Below are 18,590 nucleotides of genomic sequence, written 5' to 3' on the forward strand. Positions count from 1 at the left end.
GCGTGATCTCGGCCCACTGCAACCTCCACCTCCCAGGTTCAAGCAATTATTTGCCTCAGTCTCCCGAGTAGCTGGGATTACAGGCACCTGCCACCACGCCTGGCTAATTTTTGTATTTTTAGTAGAGACAGGGTTTCACCATCTTGGCCAGGCTGGTCTTGAACTCCTGACCTCGTGATCCACCCACCTCGGGTTCCCAAAGTGTTGAGATTACAGGCATGAGCCACCGCGCTCAGCCAGGATCCTAATCTTGGAGGGTAAATTGGGATTGGCTAACTGACGAGGTGCAGGAGAGAACATGCACAGGACTGGCTCCAGCCACCAGTGAAAGTGCAGCTGTAGCACAGGCAAGACACATTTATGCCACACACATTCTACAGGCTCCTAGCGCTAACTTAATTTTGAGGGGGAAGACTGAAGAAATGGGGTAGAAAGTGAACTGGGTCTATGAACTTCTGACCAAGCACTGATTACAGGAAAATAGCTTTTTTTGTAATATTTGGCCATGAACACTCTCTCACCTGGGTGAATTTTAATTAAAAGCTTTTAATTTCTCATGATCTGAAGTCATTTTTTTCCCTGCCTGGTGGCCCTCATGCCTGACTCTCTGAGAAGAGGAACAGACAGTAATGATGCTGTAAGTCGTTGACTCTTGACGTTCATTCATTTTTAGACTCTTCCTTCCCAACAGATCCTCTTTCTAGCCCATCTTCACACAACCCGGTAGACAGTGCAGGAATAAAACCACAGTCCTGCTAGACACTCCTCAGCACAGGTACATCCTGTTTATAATAACAATTAAAAATTATTTTAAGGGAGAAAAGAAAAAAGAAAGAAAATCTGACATAGACTTCCTAGAAAAATTTGGGAAATGAGTAGGAAAGAAATTTTCTCCAATAATTTTTTCTCCCCTAAAAAAGAAATACTTGGGCCGGGAGCAGTGGCTCACGCTTGTAATTCCAGCACTTTGGGAGGCTGAAGTGGGCAGATCACCTGAGGTCAGGAGTTCGAGACCAGGCTGGCTAACATAGCGAAACCCCGTCTCTACTGAAAATAAAAAAATTAGCTGGGCGAGGTGGCGGCACTTGTAATCCCAGCTACTTGGGAGGCTGAGGCAGGAGAATCACTTGAACCTGGGAGGCAGAGGTTGCAGTGAGCCGAGATTGCGCCACTGCCCTCCAGCCTGGGCGAGAGAGGGAGATTCCATCTCAAAAAGAAAAAAAGAAAAGAAAAGAAAAGAAAAAAAGAAATACTTGTACAAATATTAAGCATGTTATTTGGAAACTGTCTTCTGGCTGGGGGCAGTGGCTCACACCTGTAATCTCAGCACTCTGGGAGGCTGAGATGGGAGGATCTCTTGAGCCCAGGAGTTCGAGACCAGCCTGGGCAACATAGCAGGATCCCCGTCTCTACAAAAAACAGAAAATATTAGCCAAGCATGGTGGTGCGTGCCTGTAGTCCTAACTACTTGGGAGGCTGAGGTGGGAAGATCGTTTAAGCCCAGGAGGTTAAGGCTGCAGTGAGCTGTGATTGTGCCACTGCACTCCAGCCTGGGCTACTGAGCGAGACTGTCTCAAAAAAAAAGAAAATGGTTTTATATAATTTGTTCCGTATTTTGCCTTACAAATGTATGCAAGCTGTCTTAGGGCTCACATGGACTTACTCACTGATCTTGGGTATTTCTATGCCTCTGTAAGATTCAATTTCCCCATTTATAAAATGGAGCTAAGGCCAGGGATGGTGGCTTCCACCTATAATTCCAGCACTTTGGGAGGCTGAGGCAGCGGGGATCACTTGAGGCCGGGAGTTTGAGACCAGCCTGGCCAACACGGCAAAACCCTGTTTCTGCTAAAAATACAAAAAATTAGCCAGGCATGGTGGTGTGCACCTGTAACCCAGCTACTTGGGAGGCTCAAGCAAGAGAATTGCTTGAATCCAGGAGGCGGAGGTTGCAGTGAGCCGAGATGGTGCCACTGCACTCCAGCCTGGGTGATAGAGTGAGACTCTGTCTCAAAAAGAAAAATGGAACTAATATTAGCATTTACCTGGCACATAGTGTGTGTGCTCTCTCACTCTCTTTTATACACACACACACACACACACTCCCTTAATACAGAGACCAGGTATTAATCACAGCATAAACTTTTTTTTTTTTTTTCTTGAGATGGAGTTTCGCTCTTGTTGCCCAGGCTGGGGTGCAATGGCGTGATCTTGGCTCACTGCAACCTCGGCCTCCCAGGTTCAAACGATTCTCCTGCCTCGGCCTACCGAGTAGCTGGGACTACAGGCATGTGCCCCCACGCCTAGCTAATTTTGTATTTTTAGTAGAGACGAGGTTTTGCCACGTTAGTCAGGCTGGTCTTGAACTCCTGACCTCAGGTGATCCGCCTGCCTCGGCCTCCCAAAGTGCTGGGATTACAGGCATGAGCCACTGTGCCCGGCCCCATAGTGTAAATCTTTCATGCAAAAAGGAAGGTGCATTTCTGCCTCCAGAGCACACTGTCATTTTCATTAGAGTACTTAAGGTTTCTGTTTTTTGTTTGTTTGTTTGTTTTTTAGAGTCAGGGTCTCTTATGTTGCCTAGGCTGCAGTGCAGTGGCTATTCACAGGTGCAATCACAGCTCACTGCAGCCTCAAACTCCTGGGCTCATGCCATCCTCCCACCTCAGCCTCTTGAGTAGCGGGGACTACAAGCACACACCACTGTGCCTGGCTTATTCTGTTTTCTGAAGCTTCCTCTTCTAGTGATTTTAAAATTGAGAACAATGGTTTTTAAATGATTTTTTTGAGTCATGAACTCCTTTGAGAATATGATAAAAGTTATGAGATCTCTCTCCAGTAAAATGCACACACACATACAGAATGTTCCCAGAGCCTCTGAAGCCCCGCCATGCATCCCTGGCTAAGAATCCTTGGTCTATAGAATATGTTCTACTTATAGTGCTATTCATCACAAAACAAGTTGCACTGTCATGACCTGATGTTGAAATGCACATTTGGAATCTCACAGTCACATAACCTCAAGTGTTTGCTCAAGCAACACAGATTCCTCCCATAGCAATGTGGCAAAAACTTTGTGTAGTACACCAGGGCCTCCTTCTGGACTGTTTATGATTCCTCCATACTCTTGAACACGTGCACAACAATCTGACACGCGAAAGGCGCAGAAGCTGGTCTTAAGCTGAGCAAATCAACAGCTTTCAGAAGCTGCAGGGAAATGAAGCATCAGAGAAAGTGAAAATTGTCCCTAATGATAGCTCAGAAAATAGGGCTGATTAGGCAAACTGCATATCCCTGGGTTTCAGTGGATCCCAGAAGTCATGGATTACCAATCACTGTTACCACCCTCCTAGGAGCATCCTGCTCACCTGTTTGGCAGTTAAACTCAACAGAACAGATTTTAGAGTCAGGCAGGCCTGGATTTAAAGGCTGGCTTTCTTTGCTGTATAAATTTGTGGAGGCTGCTTAGCTTCTCTGAAGCTTGGTTACCTCATCTGTAAAATGGGGATAACGAGACTCTACCTCACAGGATTATTGCGAACATTAAATGAAATAAGGCATGTAAAGTGCCCAGCACCCTACTCAGCAAGTGGTAAGTACTCAGTAATATGGCTGTTACTATGGACAGTAGCAGAGGGAAATAACAGCGTAACTCTGGAGTTAAGAAAACTCGATTGCAGGCCGGACACGGTGGCTCACGCCTATAATCCCAGCACTTTGGGAGGCCAAGGTGGGCAGATCACTTGAACCCAGGAGTTCAAGACCAGCCAGGACAACAAAACCCTGTCTGTACAAAAAGTACAAAAATTAGCCAGGTGTGGTGGTGCATACCTGTGGTCCCAGCTACTCAGGAGGTTGAGGTGGGAGGATCACTTGAGCCCAGGAGGATGAAGCTAAAGTGAGCTGTGATTGTACCACTGCACTTCAGCCTGGGCAACACAGCAAGGCCCTGTCTCCAAAACAAAAAAATAAACAACAAAAACGCCTTGATTCTAGATTTTGACTTCACCAATTACTTACCAGTTTAACTTTGTGCAGGTTACTGAACTCTCCCATTTTTAGCTTCCTCAACTGAAGCACTGAAATATACAGACTTGCTTAAAGAATTTTAAAAGCAAAACCCAAGTATATGCTGCCTTCAAAAACTCACTTCACCTATAAAGACACATAGACTGAAAGTGAAGGGATGAAAAAAGATATTCCACAGAAATGGAAACCAAAAGTGAGCAGGAGTAGCTACTGCTTGCATCACACAGCATACACTTTAAAACAAAAAATGTTTAAAGCGACAAAAAAGTTTATTACATAATGATAAAAAGGATCAAGTCAGCAAAAGGCTATGACAATTGTAAATGTGTATTCACCCAACCCTGAAGAACTCAGATATATAAAGCAAATATTATTAGAGCTAAAGGAAAAAAATCCAACTATAGGCCCCAGTACAATCATAGTTGAGAACCCATTTCTCAGCATTGGACAGATTATTTAGACAGAAAATCAACAAAGAAACATCACAGGTAAACTATACTATAGACCAAATGAACCTACAACATTGATCTTACTCTTTTATTTCCAACGCTAGTTGACTATCCATTGAAAACTAGTCTATGACTTTAAAGCAAACATACTAGGTTTTCTTACTGGTTGTTACATGCTTCTCAGAATTATCTGTATTGGAGTGGTTCACAAATTGGAAATCAAATATTGAGGGGATTTGTTTGTTAGTTTGTTTCAGTTTTGCTGTTTTTCTTCTTTTTGTTTGTTTAACACAGAAAGTGGTTACTATTTTCTCCAGGGGCTAAAAGGAAGGACTAGAAAGCAGATAATTATTATATTGCCTTTTTCTCTACACTTGGCTCTGCTTGAGAGCCAAGTGGGTTACACCCTGTTTCAAAGTGTAGTTCAGCCGGTCGCAGTGGCTCACCTGTAATCCCAGTACTTTTGCAGGCTGAGGTGGGTGGATCACTTGAGGTCAGGAGTTCAAGACCAGCCTGACCAACATGGTGAAACCCTGTCTCTACTAAAAATACAAAAATTAGCCGAGTGTGGTGGTGCACGCCTGTAGTCCCAGCTAATCGGGAGGTTGAAGCAGGAAAATTGCTTGAGCCTGGGAGGCAGAGGTTGCAGTGAGCCGAGATCACACCACTGCACTCCCTCCTGGGCAACAGAGCAAGACTCCATCTCAAAAAACAACAACCCCCCCGCAAAAAAAACCCCAAAGTAGTTAAATGAGCTAATAATGCATGTACTATATGTGTTTAGACATGTCTGGTACATATTAGACACTCAGTAAATAGTGGCAATAAAGATGATGATGGTACTAATAATAGTTAATACTTACAAAGCTCTTACTAAATGCCAGGGATTGTTCTAAGCACTTTACATGTATTTTTTTTTTTTATTTAGTTGTCACAACCAATAAGGTAAGTCCAATTATTATCATTGGATGAGGCCTATAGAACTCAAATAAATTGTCCTAGATCACACAGCTGGTAAATTTTTTTTTTTTGAAGCAGGGTCTTGCTCTGTTGCCCAGGCTAGAGTGCTGTGGCACGATCACAGCTCATCACAACCTCGACCTCCTGGAACCAAGTGATCCTCCTGCCTCAGCCTCCTCAGTAGCTGGGACTACAGGTGTGTGCCACCATGCCCACCTAATTTTTTAATTTTTTTGTAGGGATGGGGTATCTCTATGTTGCTCAGACTGGTCTCAAACTCATGAGCTCAAGCAATCCTTCTGTCTTGGCCTCCCAAAGTGCTGGGATTACAAATGTGAGCCAGCACACCCGACAAGATTTCAACCTAGACAGAGCTTGAGACCATGCCCTAAACCACTGTTTTCCTGAGAACAATGTGTCAAAATCAGCCCTGTAAATCAGCGATTCAAGATCACTTCACTAAGGTTTGAGACACTTCCCGTTTCTGGCTGGAGCTCCCCTGCCTGCCCCATCAGTTTTCACGGCATGAGGGGGCACCACTGTCCAAGAACAGGAGGACTGCTAGGGCCACATGCTGTTCTAAGAGAACCAAGACAGCCTTCTCCAAATCTTTCTAGATCTGCCGTTAGGATCAGTCAGCCAATGGCCACTGACTGCTCTAGTATGAGAGAGACAACCCTTCTGCCTGACCACACCAAGAGAAGGCATTCAGGGTTTGCTTGATGATTTCATGAGGGGAACATATTGGGGTGGAAGAATGTTCCCTGCATGCTTATTTTGCTACTTCCCAGCAGCTTGGGCAGGCTCCGGTGACAATGGTGTGATTAGGGAGCCCATGCTGATGGCAGACCCAGGGCCTCCTGCTCTCCTCCAAAAGTCGCAAGGCTCCCACAGTCACGACTCACAGGAAGCCAAGAAGGGCACTAGGGACAGGTGGCAGACATCCCGGCATCGTGAAAAGGGTGGGTAATTGAACACAGCTAGGTTACATTAATCACCCAGGGTCAGAGAACAGAACCAGGAAATGAGAGAGGGGAGAAATCAGTCCAGCCTTTCTGGTCAGTTGGCACAGGAGCAGTGGCACAAAATGGTTTTATGTGGGGGATTTAGCCCCCGTAATCTCTATCAGGGCACCCCCTGCTTGCACATCGCCCCAAATAAACATACAACCTAAATTCGAGGCCAGCCCCAGCCTCCGCTCTGATGAGATTGCTGTCCTGCGCTCCTCCTTTATAGAAATGCAGGCAACACCATGGCTGCTCAGTCACCTATGGTTTAGTGGGAACATAGAGGCTTTCATTTGCACTGCTGGAGTCAGAGGCAGGGAGCCTTGAAGCCCAGGGACAGTCTCCTAGATCTAACTATCTGCGGGGATTAACTGGTCATTATCCCCTCTGGGATGTGTGTTCTGCAGACCCTGCTTTCTATTTGTTCCTTGCATCTGGCCCTGCCCAGAGGACTGATTTCAGCAACTATAAATTTGGAGGGTGCTGTCCATCTTGGAAAGGATTCTGGAATGGAGACCTGAAAGCGAAGAGGAAACATGTTTCCCAGGAACCAAATACAAATATGTTCAAATACAAATCATGCCTGACCACTCTCTAGGCTTCTCTGAGTGGGTTACAAGACTACAGGCTCAGGGAGCTTCAGGAGATATGCACCTTCAGGGCTTCAGTGAGCAGAATCTGTAGGGAGTTGCCACATGGCCTCTGACCTTGTGTACGACTAGGTGAAGATACATATTTTTCTCACAATATAACAGACAGCATGAAGCTAGGAGGCAGATACATTTGGGATGACAGAACCAGGAATCCAAAAGATAGTGTAAAGTAAGGGTAAAATGCTGACTAAAAGAAGAAATTTATGAATAGCAGGAACAGATATGGTCTTGGACTTTTGTCAACAATGAAACAAAACCAACCAAAGGACACTGCTCAGATTTAGCTTCTTGTCACTGTTACCCTGGGCACAAAACATAATCTTGTGAGGCCCCACTTCCTCACTTGTAAAACTGGGATAACAACAGCCCCTACAACATGGAGTTGTTATGAGAATTAAATCAGTAAATGTAGGCAAAACACTTAATTAAGATAGTGATGATGATGATGATGATGGTGGTGGTGGTGATGATGGTGATGATGGTGGTGATAGTGATGGTGATGATGGTGGTGATAGTGGTGGTGATAATGGTGGTGATAGTGATGGTGATGGTGGTGATAGTGATGATGATGGTGATGGTGATGATGATGGTGCTGGTGATGATGATGATAGTGATGGTGATGGTGATGGTGATAGTGATGATGGTGATAGTAATGACGATGGTGATGATGGTGGTGATAGTGATGATGGTGACGATGGTGGTGATAGTGATGGTGATGATGGTGGTGACAGTGATGGTGATGATGGTGGTGATAGTGATGGTGATGATGATGGTGGTGATAGTGATGGTGATGATGGTGATAGTGATGATGGTGGTGATGGTGATGATGGTGGTGATAGTGATGGTGATGATGATAGTGGTGATAATGATGGTGATGATGGTGGTGATAGTAATGGTGATGATGGTGATAGTGATGATGGTGGTGACAGTGATGATGATGATGGTGGTGATAGTGATGATGGTGACGATGGTGGTGATAGTGATGGTGATGATGATGGTGGTGATAGTGATGGTGATGATGGTGATAGTGATGATGGTGGTGATAGTGATGGTGATGATGGTGGTGATAGTGATGGTGATGATGATGATGGTGGTAATAGTGATGGTGCTGGTGATGATGGTGGTGATAGTGATGATGATGGTGGTGATAGTGATGGTGATGATGGTGATAGTGATGATGGTGGTGATAGTGATGGTGATGGTGGTGATAGTGATGGTGATGGTGGTGATAGTGATGGTGATGATGATGGTAATAGTGATGATGGTGCTGGTGATGATGATGACAGTGATGGTGATGGGGATGATGGTGGTTGTAGTGATGATGGTGATGGTGGTGATGGTGATGATGGTGGTGCTGGTGATGATGGTGATGGTGATGGTGATGATGGTGGTGGTATGATGATGATGGTGATGGTGGTGATGGTGATGGTGATGATGATGGTGGTGATAGTGATGGTGATGATGGTGGTGATAGTGATGGTGATGATGATGGTGGTGACAGTGATGGTGATGATGGTGGTGATAGTGATGGTGATGGTGATGGTGGTGATAGTGATGGTGATGATGGCGGTGATAGTGATGGTGATGATGATGGTGGTGATAGTGATGGTGATGATGGCGGTGATAGTGATGGTGATGATGATGATGGTGATAGTGATGGTGATGATGGTGGTGATAGTGATGGTGATGATGGTGGTGATAGTTATGGTGATGATGATGGTGATAGTGATGGTGATGATGGCGGTGATAGTGATGGTGATGATGGTGATAGTGATGATGGTGGTGATAGTGATGGTGATGTGGTGATAGTGATGGTGATGATGGTGATGATAGTGATGGTGATGATAGTGATGGTGATCAGGATGATGGTGGTTGTAGTGATGGTGGTTGTAGTGATGATGGTGATGATGGTGATGGTGGTGCTGGTGATGATGATGGTGATGGTGATGATGGTGGTTGTAGTGATGATGGTAGGGATGGTGATGATGGTGGTGGTATGATGATGATGGTGATGGTGATGATGATGGTGGTGACAGTGATGGTGATAATGGTGGTGATAGTGATGGTGATGTTAATGATGATGGTGGTGATAGTGATGGTGATGGATGATGATGATGGTGATGGTGACAGATAACACACAGTGCTAATCATAGTGCTTCTCACTAGGCAGTCTCATTCCAGAGACTATGTTCTTAACCACCTTGCTATACTAACTCTCATAAGTATTAAGTATAATTATTATGATAACAACTGACTAGGAAGAAATGTGGCTGATCCACAGCATGAGTGAAAATGAATTTAAGGATGATGGCTGACAGCAAGTTCAACACGAGTCACATAAAGGCTATCTGTAAGGCCAGGTGTGGTGGCTCATGCCTGTAATCCAGGCAATTTGGGAAGCCGAGGTGGGCGGATCACCTGAGGTTGGGAGTTCGAGACCAGCGTGACCAACATCGTGAAACCCTGTCTCTACTAAAAAATACAAAAATTAGCCAGGTGTGGTGGTGCGCGCCTGTAATCCCAGCTACTCAGGAGGCTGAGGCAGGAGAATCGCTTGAACCTGGGAGGCGGAGGTTGCAGTGAGCCAAGATCACGCCATTGCATGCCAGCCTGGGCAACAGAGCGAGACTCCGTCTCAAAAAAAAAAAAAAAAAGGCTATCTGTAATGAGGTGGTGACAGTCCCAAGCTACTTTTTGCAGCATGGGTATCACAAGAGGAGAGGCCTAAAGACACAGAGCAGGATCAGAAGGAAATGACCAGGGGCCGGTGCAGTAGCTTACGCCTGTAATCCCAGCACTTTGGGAGGCTGAGATGGGTGGATCGCCTAAAGTCAGAAGTTCAAGACCAGCCTGGTCAAGATGGTGAATCCCCGTCTCTACTAAAAATACAAAAATTTGCTGGGTGTGGTGGCAGGCACCTGTAATCCCAGCTACTCGGGAGGCTGAGGCAGGAGAATCGCTTGAACCCAGGAGGCAGAGGTTGCAGTGAGCCAAGATCGCACCATTGCACTCCAGCCTCGGCAATAAGAGTGAAACTCCGTCTAAAAAAAAAAAAGAAAAAGAAGGAAATGACCAGTATGACCAAACCATAGCATAAGAAAAATAGCCAAGACCAGGCATGGTGGCTCATGCCTGTAATCTCAGCGCTTTAGGAGCCTGAGGCAGGAGGATCACTTAAGCCCAGGAGTTTGAGACCAGCCTGGGCAACATAATGAGACCCTGTCTCTAAAACAAATTTTAAAAATAATAGCCAGAGGACCTGGCATGTTTTGCCTGAATAAAATACTTCGGGGACATGCCAGCCACTTTCTAATGCCTTAAGCCTGCTACATAGGATCCAAGGCCCAGAAGTAGGCCAGGTGAGGGTGAGCCCTAGGTAGACAGATCTCAGCTCAATACAGGAAGGCCTTTCTGACATGTTGACCCAAGATGGACAGTAAGCATCCTGTCCCAGAAGCATCTGAGTGCTGGCAGAATGCAGAAGTCTGGGACTCAAACACTGGATAGGGGAGTAACTATTTTATAGGCTCTAAATAGCTCCTCCAAATGTGGACCTAGGACCATCTGATGACCACATGCATCACCCAGGGGCTTGTTAGACACATAGATCCAGAGGCTCCACTCCAGCCACTGAGTCTGAATCTGCATTTTCACAAGTTGCACAGGTGATCTGTGTGCACATGAATGCTGACAAGCACTGATGTGGAGATCATCTGAGGAAGCCCCAGGTTCAGGTGGGCTGCTGCTCTGAAAAGCAAAAGTTGGGAGGGACACTGGGGCAGCAGGAAGAGCACGTGGTGCTAGAGTCTGGTCTCCATGGGGATAGCCCAGCTGTGCTTCCAGCCCAGCTGCTCCAATTATGTCTGTTTCTTTATCTAGTCGGGCTCAGAAGAGTCAGTCAAATTTGCATAAGGAGGCCTGCGGTAAAGGGGCTCGTGGGCACAGGTACTCATCTGACACCTCATTAAGCCATCTTCGTAAATCATCTCTAGAATGCCTGTTGTTATTTTAGGAAACAACATAAAGAGGATGATAATTAAAAGTAACACCCTGGGTGGGAATTTTTACTTCCTTCCAGTGGTTGGCAAGTAAAACACCTTGGGAATTTTTTGGTAAGGTAACATTTCTATACATTTTTCACAGATCACACAGCATCAAAGCTTGTCTATGTTGCAGGTTTTTTTCCCTTTCCTCTGCTGGTGCTTTGGGTTTGCGGCTTTATTCTGTTGCTGGCTTTTTGTCTTATGGTTTTTTTTTTTTTTTTCCTTTCCACTGAGCATTTTCTGATTTTACCTTGACTTGCAACGGGGGAGGGTATTGCTTCTGGATGTTACATGACATCCGAGGCATAAAATGCTAAACCAAGCTGCAGGTCGTTTTCAGGTGAAAAGGCAATTTTACGCTTCATGGTTGGGACCATGTAAGGCATTTTCATGGTGGGGTATTTTTCATCTTAGATCCATCAGGATGACATCCAGGGATTTGCTGTCTAGTAGAAAGTTCACCTTTCAGTTACCCACTGTCTGTCTGCAGCCTCCTAGTCTTGCTGCTCTCCTGCACAGGCGCAAGGGCATTCCTGCTAGACCTGCTCCCCTCCTGGGACTGCCAGGCCCCTGATGTTGCCATATTCCCCTGGTTTTCAGGGCCCCTTGCCACGCGTCTTCCCTGTCCCCCACAACCCTCACTGCCTACCTGTCTAGGCCCACTGTCTAGGACCTGAGACCCTTAGTAACACTCCTTGATCTGCCTTACACCCTGTCCTCCTGCTCCTCCTCTCTGATAAAACCCCAACTTCAGGTCATCCCACCATTTGCCTTCTCTGCTCCTGACTCCGCCCTGCCGAGAGAGCTGGAGAAAGCCCACAGAAGCACCGGCTGAGGCCACCACAGATTCACGGTCTCAAGCCTTCCCTGGATTCCTCTGCTGTCTGACAACCATTTTACTTGTCCTAAATCAGCTCCTCTCCTTCAAAAAACAAACAAACAAACAAACAAAAACTGTTATTTGACCCCACTTCCCTGCCTCACAGAGGAGCCTTCTCTTTGTCACAGCTTGTTGACAGCACTTTCTTTCTTTTTTTTTTCTTTCTTGAGACAGAGTCTCGCTCTATCACCCAGGCTGGAGTGCAATGGCATGATCTTGCTCACTGCCAGCTCCGCCTACCCGGGTTCATGCCATTCTTCCTGAGTAGCTGGGACTACAGGCACCCGCCACCATACCTGGCTAATTTTTCATATTTTTAGTAGAGGTGGGGTTTCACCATGTTAGCTGGGATGGTCTCGATCTCCTGACCTCATGATCCGCCCGCCTTGGCCTCCCAAAGTGCTGGATTACAGGCTTGAGCCACTGTGCCCAGGCGACAGCACTTTCAATACCAGTCCTTTCTGTTAACTCACTGAGGCAGCTTCTAGGATGCTGGGACAGATTCCATGGCCCTGTGCTAAAGCAAATGAATCAGAATCTCTGAGGTGGGGCCCAGGATTCTTTTTTATTTATTTTTATTATTATTATTATTTTAGAGACAGGGTCTTGCTCTGTCACCCAGCTGGAGTGCAGTGGTGTGATCACAGCTCACTGTAGCCCCTAGCTCTCTGGGCTCAAGAGATACTCTTGCCTCGGTCTCCCAAGCAACTGGTACTACAGGTGCAAGCCACCATGCCAGGCTTTTTTATTTTATTTTATTTTATTTTATTTTTGATACAGTGTCTCACTCTGTTGCCCATGCTGGAGTGCAATGGCATGACCTCGGCTCACTGCAACCTCCGCCTCCCAGCTTCAGGTGATTCTCCTGCCTTAGCCTACCGAGCAGCTTGGATTACAGGTGTGTGCTACCACGCCTCGCTAATTTTTTATTTTTAGTAGAGACAGGGTTTCACCATTTTGGCCAGGCTGGTCTTGAACTCCTGACCTCAAGTGATCCACCACCTCGGCCTCCCAGAGTGCTGGGATTATAGGCATGAGCCAGCACACCCGGCTGCTAATTTTTATATTTTTTTTGTAGAGATGGGGTCTTGCTGTGTCCTGAACTCCTGGCCTCAAGTGATCCTTCCGACTCAGCTACCCAAAGGACTGGGATTATAGGCGTGAGGCACTGTGCCTGGCAGGGTTCTGTATTCAAGAAAGCTGCCTAGTTGGGAACCAGTTATTGGCCTATATTCCTGAATCTTTCCTCACTTTTTGTCACTTCTCAAACGGTTACAGTCTGGCTTCTGCCCTGACCACTCTGTTACATTCTTAAACGGGGTCAGGACAACAACCACCACAGCCATGCAGGTTCCCAGGTCTCCTGCCACTTGACTTCCTGGAGTATTGACACTGTTGGTCACTCCAAGACTTCTAGACACCTCTTCTCCTTCTTTGCCTTCTACCCCTGGCCATCTCCCTTGGCACTTTAAGGTAGACCCTTTTTGGACCTTAAATATTGGTGGTTGGTTCCTAGAGTTTCCCAGGGTTTGGTCCTCAGACCACTGCTCTCCTCAATCTATGATTCCTCTCTGGTAAATCCACGTGGCTTAATCTACAAAGTACACGCTGATGTATGCCTCCAGCTCTCATTTCTCTAACATCACACTCATGCATCCAGCTGCTGGAAGTGTAAGGTCAGGTGTACAGGGGAGATGTACACCCCACAGGCACCCTAACCTCAAATATTTCAAGATCAGATCCATAGTTCTCCCAGCCCCCCATGCCATCTCCCCCTCCTCCCCTACTCACGACTCACTGAACATCCCCATCTCTACTGCCCAGCAGCTGCTCTAGAGTCCCGGGGTCATCACACAGCCTTCCTGCTTCCTCATCTATGCATTCAATTCAGGCCTCCTGAGTTTTACCTCCTAAATATGATTAAACTGCCTTCTTCCACCTGACCCTTAATTTGGGTCTCATCTCTTGTTTGGACTATTAAAATAGCGACCCCCCCGCCCCCCCTTTTTTTTTTTTTAAAGAGATGGAGTCTCACTATGTTGCCCAGACTGGAGTTGAACTCCTAGATTCAAGTGTTCCTCCTGCCTCTGCCTCCTGAGTAGCTGGGACTACAGGTACACACCATTGTGCCCAGCTCCAACAACAGCATCTAAACTGGTCTCTGTCTCCAGTCAAGTCCCACCAGAACAGTTGCTGGGGTGATATTTCTTTGTTTCTGAAACAGGATCTCCCTCTGTCACCCAGGCTGGATCACAATTCACTGCAAACTCCACCTCCCTGGCTCAAGGAATCCTTGAGCCTCAGCCTCCCGAGTAGCTGAGACTACAGGTGTGGGCCACCGCACCTGGCTAATTTTTTTTTTTATTTTAGAGATGGGGTCTCGATATGTTGCCCAGGCTGGTCTCGAACTCCTGGGCTCAAGCAATCCACCTGCCTCGACCTCCCAAAGTGCTGGGATTACAGGTGTGAGACACCACGCCCAACCTGGGGTGATATTTCTAAAATGCCAATCTTGACAGGTCAGTTCCCAGCTTAGAATGCTTGAAAGCCCTCCATGATCTAAAGTTAAAATTCCAGCTGGGCGTGGTGGCTCACGCCTGTAATCCCAGCACTTTGGGAGGCAGAGGTGGGTGGATCACGAGGTCAGGAGTTCAAGACCAACCTGGCTAACATCGTGAAACCTCGTCTCTCCTAAAAATACAAAAATTAGCTGGGCAGGGTTGTGGGCACGTGTAATCCCAGCTACTTGGGAGGTAAAGCAGGAGAATCGCTTGAACCTGGGAGGCGGAGGTTGCAGTGAGCCAAAAAAGTGTCACTGCACTCCAGCTTGGGCAACAGAGTGAGACTTTGTCTCAAAAAAAAAAAAAAAAAAAAAAAAAAAATTAGCCTGATGTGGTGGTGCACACCTGTAATCCCTGCTACTCGGGAGGCTGAAGTGGGAGGATAGCTTGAACCCAGAGCGGGAAGTTGGACCACTGAACCCGGAGCGGGAGGTTGCACCACTGCACTCCAGCCTGGGCGACAGCACAAGACTCCATCAAAAATAAAAAATAAAAAAAATCCCAGCTCATCGGCATGGCCCAGAAAGACAATCATGACTGTACCCAACTGTAGGGCTGGGCAAATGAGGTGCCTAGGGTGCAAAATTAAAGAAGACACACACTCTCAGGTGCTGACCCTGCACATGCACGACCCTGGGAGTGGATGCTGCCTTAAATTTTGCACCCTAGCCCTTGCTCTGCCCAACTGCCTCTTTGGCTTCTTGGCTTAACAGTCATCACCACTCCTGCATTCTGTGCTTTGGTACTCTCACTCTCCTTGTGGCTAGATCCTCACAGACACTGAGAGGCTTCTCACAGCTCAGGACAATCTTGAGAAGCCTCTTTCTACCTTGGCTTCTACACTCCTTCAGTCCCACAGGCATTATCTCTACAACTGCTCTGACCACATTAGGTTCTCCCCATCCCTCTGAGCTTCTCAAGGGCAGAGACAGTGTTCCATCCTCTCTATCTCTCAGGCAGCATGTAGCAATCAGTAGGTGCTCTATAAATGTTAGCTGAACTGAATACAAATCTGCTGTGGGAACTTACTTGAGTTAACATCAGGTCCATTGCCCAAGGCCCACAGTCCCACTAAGCCCCTTCAGAATGTAGTGACCACTAAGGATGGCTATGCACCAGGAATGAACTAGAGGCAGCCCTTGTCCAGTCCTGGGCTGGAGGAAGGGTAGATGTGAACCATCAACTCTCCAAGGGTGGTGGTCAGAGCTCTAGCAAATAATTCCCCTTCTGACAAATTCACTGACTGTTAGCCTGCAATTTTCACAGGAATTACACATCGCCTGGCCAAGTGCTAAATTTTGAGCTTTCTTCCTGCCAGATTTCTACCATGCTGGTTCATGTTTGCCAATCTTGTAACAGTAATGTGTTTTCCAGTAGGGAGCATGAGTAGCTTCAGGAGTTATTCTAGAGGCTCATAAAAATGATCCTGTGACCATTTTACAGGAAGGATTCAGTAATGTGCCGTCTTAAAGAATACCACTGCTACCAAGAGAGGTCCTTGGAGTTTTTGCATTAAACCTTGAATACTATCTAGCAGGGACCTATCATACAATAAACAGCTCTAGGGTAAACACATTTCATAGGGTCCAATGTCATGAGTTTAATTTTTTACTGTTATCCAAGTACTTTCTTATCTGTAGCCTTACTTTTTTTTTTTTTTTAATGGAGACAGAGTCTTGCCGTGTCACCAAGGCTAAGTGCAGTGCCCAATCATAGCTCAATTTGCCTTGAACCCCTGGGTTCAAGCAATCCTCTGCCTCAGCCTCATAAGTAGCTGGGACTACAGGTGAATGCCACTGGGCCTGGCTAATTTTTTGATTCTATTTTTTTGTAGTAAAAATGGGGTCTCTCTGTATTTCTCAGGTTCTTGAATTCCTGGACCCAATCAATCCTCCCGCCTTAGCCTCTCAAAGTTCTGGGATTAAAGGCATGAACCACTGTGCCCAGCCTCAAAAAAAATATTTTTTAAATTAGCTGAGCATGGTGGGGGCATGCCTGTGATCCTAGCTATGCAGGAGGCTGAGGTGGGATGACCGCGTGAGCCCAGGAGGCCAAGGCTGCAGTGAGCTATAATTGCACCACTGCACTCCAGCCTGGATAACAGAGTGAGACCCTGTCTCTAAAAAAAAATAATAATAAATAAAATAATAAAAAGAGAATACATAGTAGGGCAACCATAGACTATCATTACTTTGAAAGAGGAAAAAAGATAAGAAAACCCCCTTTGTGGGCCAAGGTGATGCAGCAAGTTCACAAAGGATTTTACATAGAATTTATTTTATTTTATTTATTTATTTATTTATTTATTTATTCATTTATTTTTTGAGACAGCGTTTCTCCCTGTCTCCCAGGTTGGAGCACAGTGGCACGATCTTGGCTTACTGCAACCTCTGCCTCCTGGGTTCAAAGCAATTCTTGTGCCTCAGCCTCCTGAGTAGCCAGGACTATAGGCACATGCCACCACACCCAGCTGATTGTTTTTGTATTTTCACAGAGAGGGGGTTTCACCATGTTGCCCAGGCTGGTCTTGAACTCCTGATCTCAGGCAATCTGCCCACCTCAGCCTCTCAAAGTGCTGGGATTACAAGCGTGAGCCACCACGCCCAGCCTTGGATTTTATATAGAATTTAAAGAGCTCATGATCCCCTTGAAGTTCTTTCATCATCTTCCCAGACATACAAGAACCCTAGTTAAGAATATCTGGGTTAGAGATTCTGTGCGGTCTTTGAATCAGGGTGTAAGAAATGGACAGGACCTCAGAGTTCAATGAATATAATCCTCATCAAGTCAGATTTTACAGATTCAGTCAATGAGGCCCAGAGAATTTTCATGGCTGACTCATAGCATAGCTAGTGGATGGCAGAACGGAGACCTATATCTTGGTTTTCTGAATCCCAGTTCTCACCCAGTGTTGGGCTAATATACCGTGTTTAAGGCTGGGTGCGGTGGCTCACGCTTGTAATCCCAGCATTTTGAGAGGCCAAGGTGGGTGGATCACCTGAGGTTGGGAATTAGAGACCAGCCTGACCAACATGGAGAAACCTGTCTCTACTAAAAATACAAAATTAGCCAGGCATGGTGGTGCATACCTGTAATCCCACCTACTCGGGAGGCTGAGGCAGGAGAATCGCTTGAACCTGGGAGGCAGAGGTTGCAGTGAGCTGAGATCGCACCATTGCAATCCAGCCTGGGCAACAAGAGCAAAACTCTGTCTCAAAAAAAAAAAAAAAAAAAAAAAAAAAAAAAAAAAATATATATATATATATATATATATATATATATATATATATATATATATAAAATCCACATATCATCCCACCTCAGCCTCCCAGCCTCCTGAGTAGCTAGGATCACAGGCACACCCCACCATGCCCAGCTAATTAAAAAAAAAAATTACATATATTATATATATATATAAATAAAGTGTATATATATATATATATAGTGTTTAAAACAAATGTAAAGGAGAGAGGAGTGTGGAGAGACTGGCTGGGGGCAAAATAAGCAATAGTTAATTCCTAGGATGTATAGGTTGGCTATTACTCAGCTTCATTTTTGTGTTCAGTATAGATTAGTTTTCTAGCTTCAACCCGAAGAGACCAAGCCTGAAGCTCCCTTCTAGCTCCCTACTTTGGATCTGTGACTAAATCCTGATGGATTATCTGAGCAAGCTCTGTGGAGAGGCAGATAGCAGAGACTGGGCACATCATGAATTCTAAATGGCTGATGTCATTACAAAAACCATAAGCAAGAAAGAATCTACAGTTTCCAGAAAGTGGGGGGAAAAGTTTCTAAGGAGAAAGTATGACTCTTGAAGAAGGAGGGTAAGGGTCATGTAGCAAAGAAGAGGTTATTGGGTGGTCTCTGTAGGCTGGGGGTGGGAAAGGGATGCACAGCAGGGTGGGGTGTGAGGGAGGCATGCTCGGAGATCATTTTTGTTTTTGTTTTTTGACCAGTGAAATGTTCAATTTTTTTTTTAGTTTTAAAATTTTTAAATTTTTATTTTTT

General features: G+C 45.9%; 1 protein-coding gene across 2 annotated transcripts in view; it reads right to left on the minus strand.

Annotated features, from left to right (window-relative positions):
- The window catches only part of GALM (galactose mutarotase), a 73,994-nt gene that overhangs the window by 17,200 nt on the left and 38,204 nt on the right, over positions 1 to 18,590 (minus strand). The window contains exon 5 of one of the 2 annotated variants that reach the window (XM_055108041.2): positions 7,532 to 10,139. The exons of the other annotated variant lie outside the window; for it this stretch is intronic. Within the exon in view, the coding sequence (XP_054964016.1) occupies positions 9,823 to 10,139 (317 nt within the window). The 3' untranslated portion in view covers positions 7,532 to 9,822. Of the gene's footprint in view, positions 1 to 7,531; positions 10,140 to 18,590 lie in introns of those variants that run through there. 2 annotated transcript variants of the gene reach the window in all.

The sequence above is a fragment of the Pan paniscus genome, chromosome 12 (genome assembly GCF_029289425.2).
Source record: "Pan paniscus chromosome 12, NHGRI_mPanPan1-v2.0_pri, whole genome shotgun sequence".
In the NCBI taxonomy this organism is placed as follows: domain Eukaryota; kingdom Metazoa; phylum Chordata; class Mammalia; order Primates; family Hominidae; genus Pan; species Pan paniscus.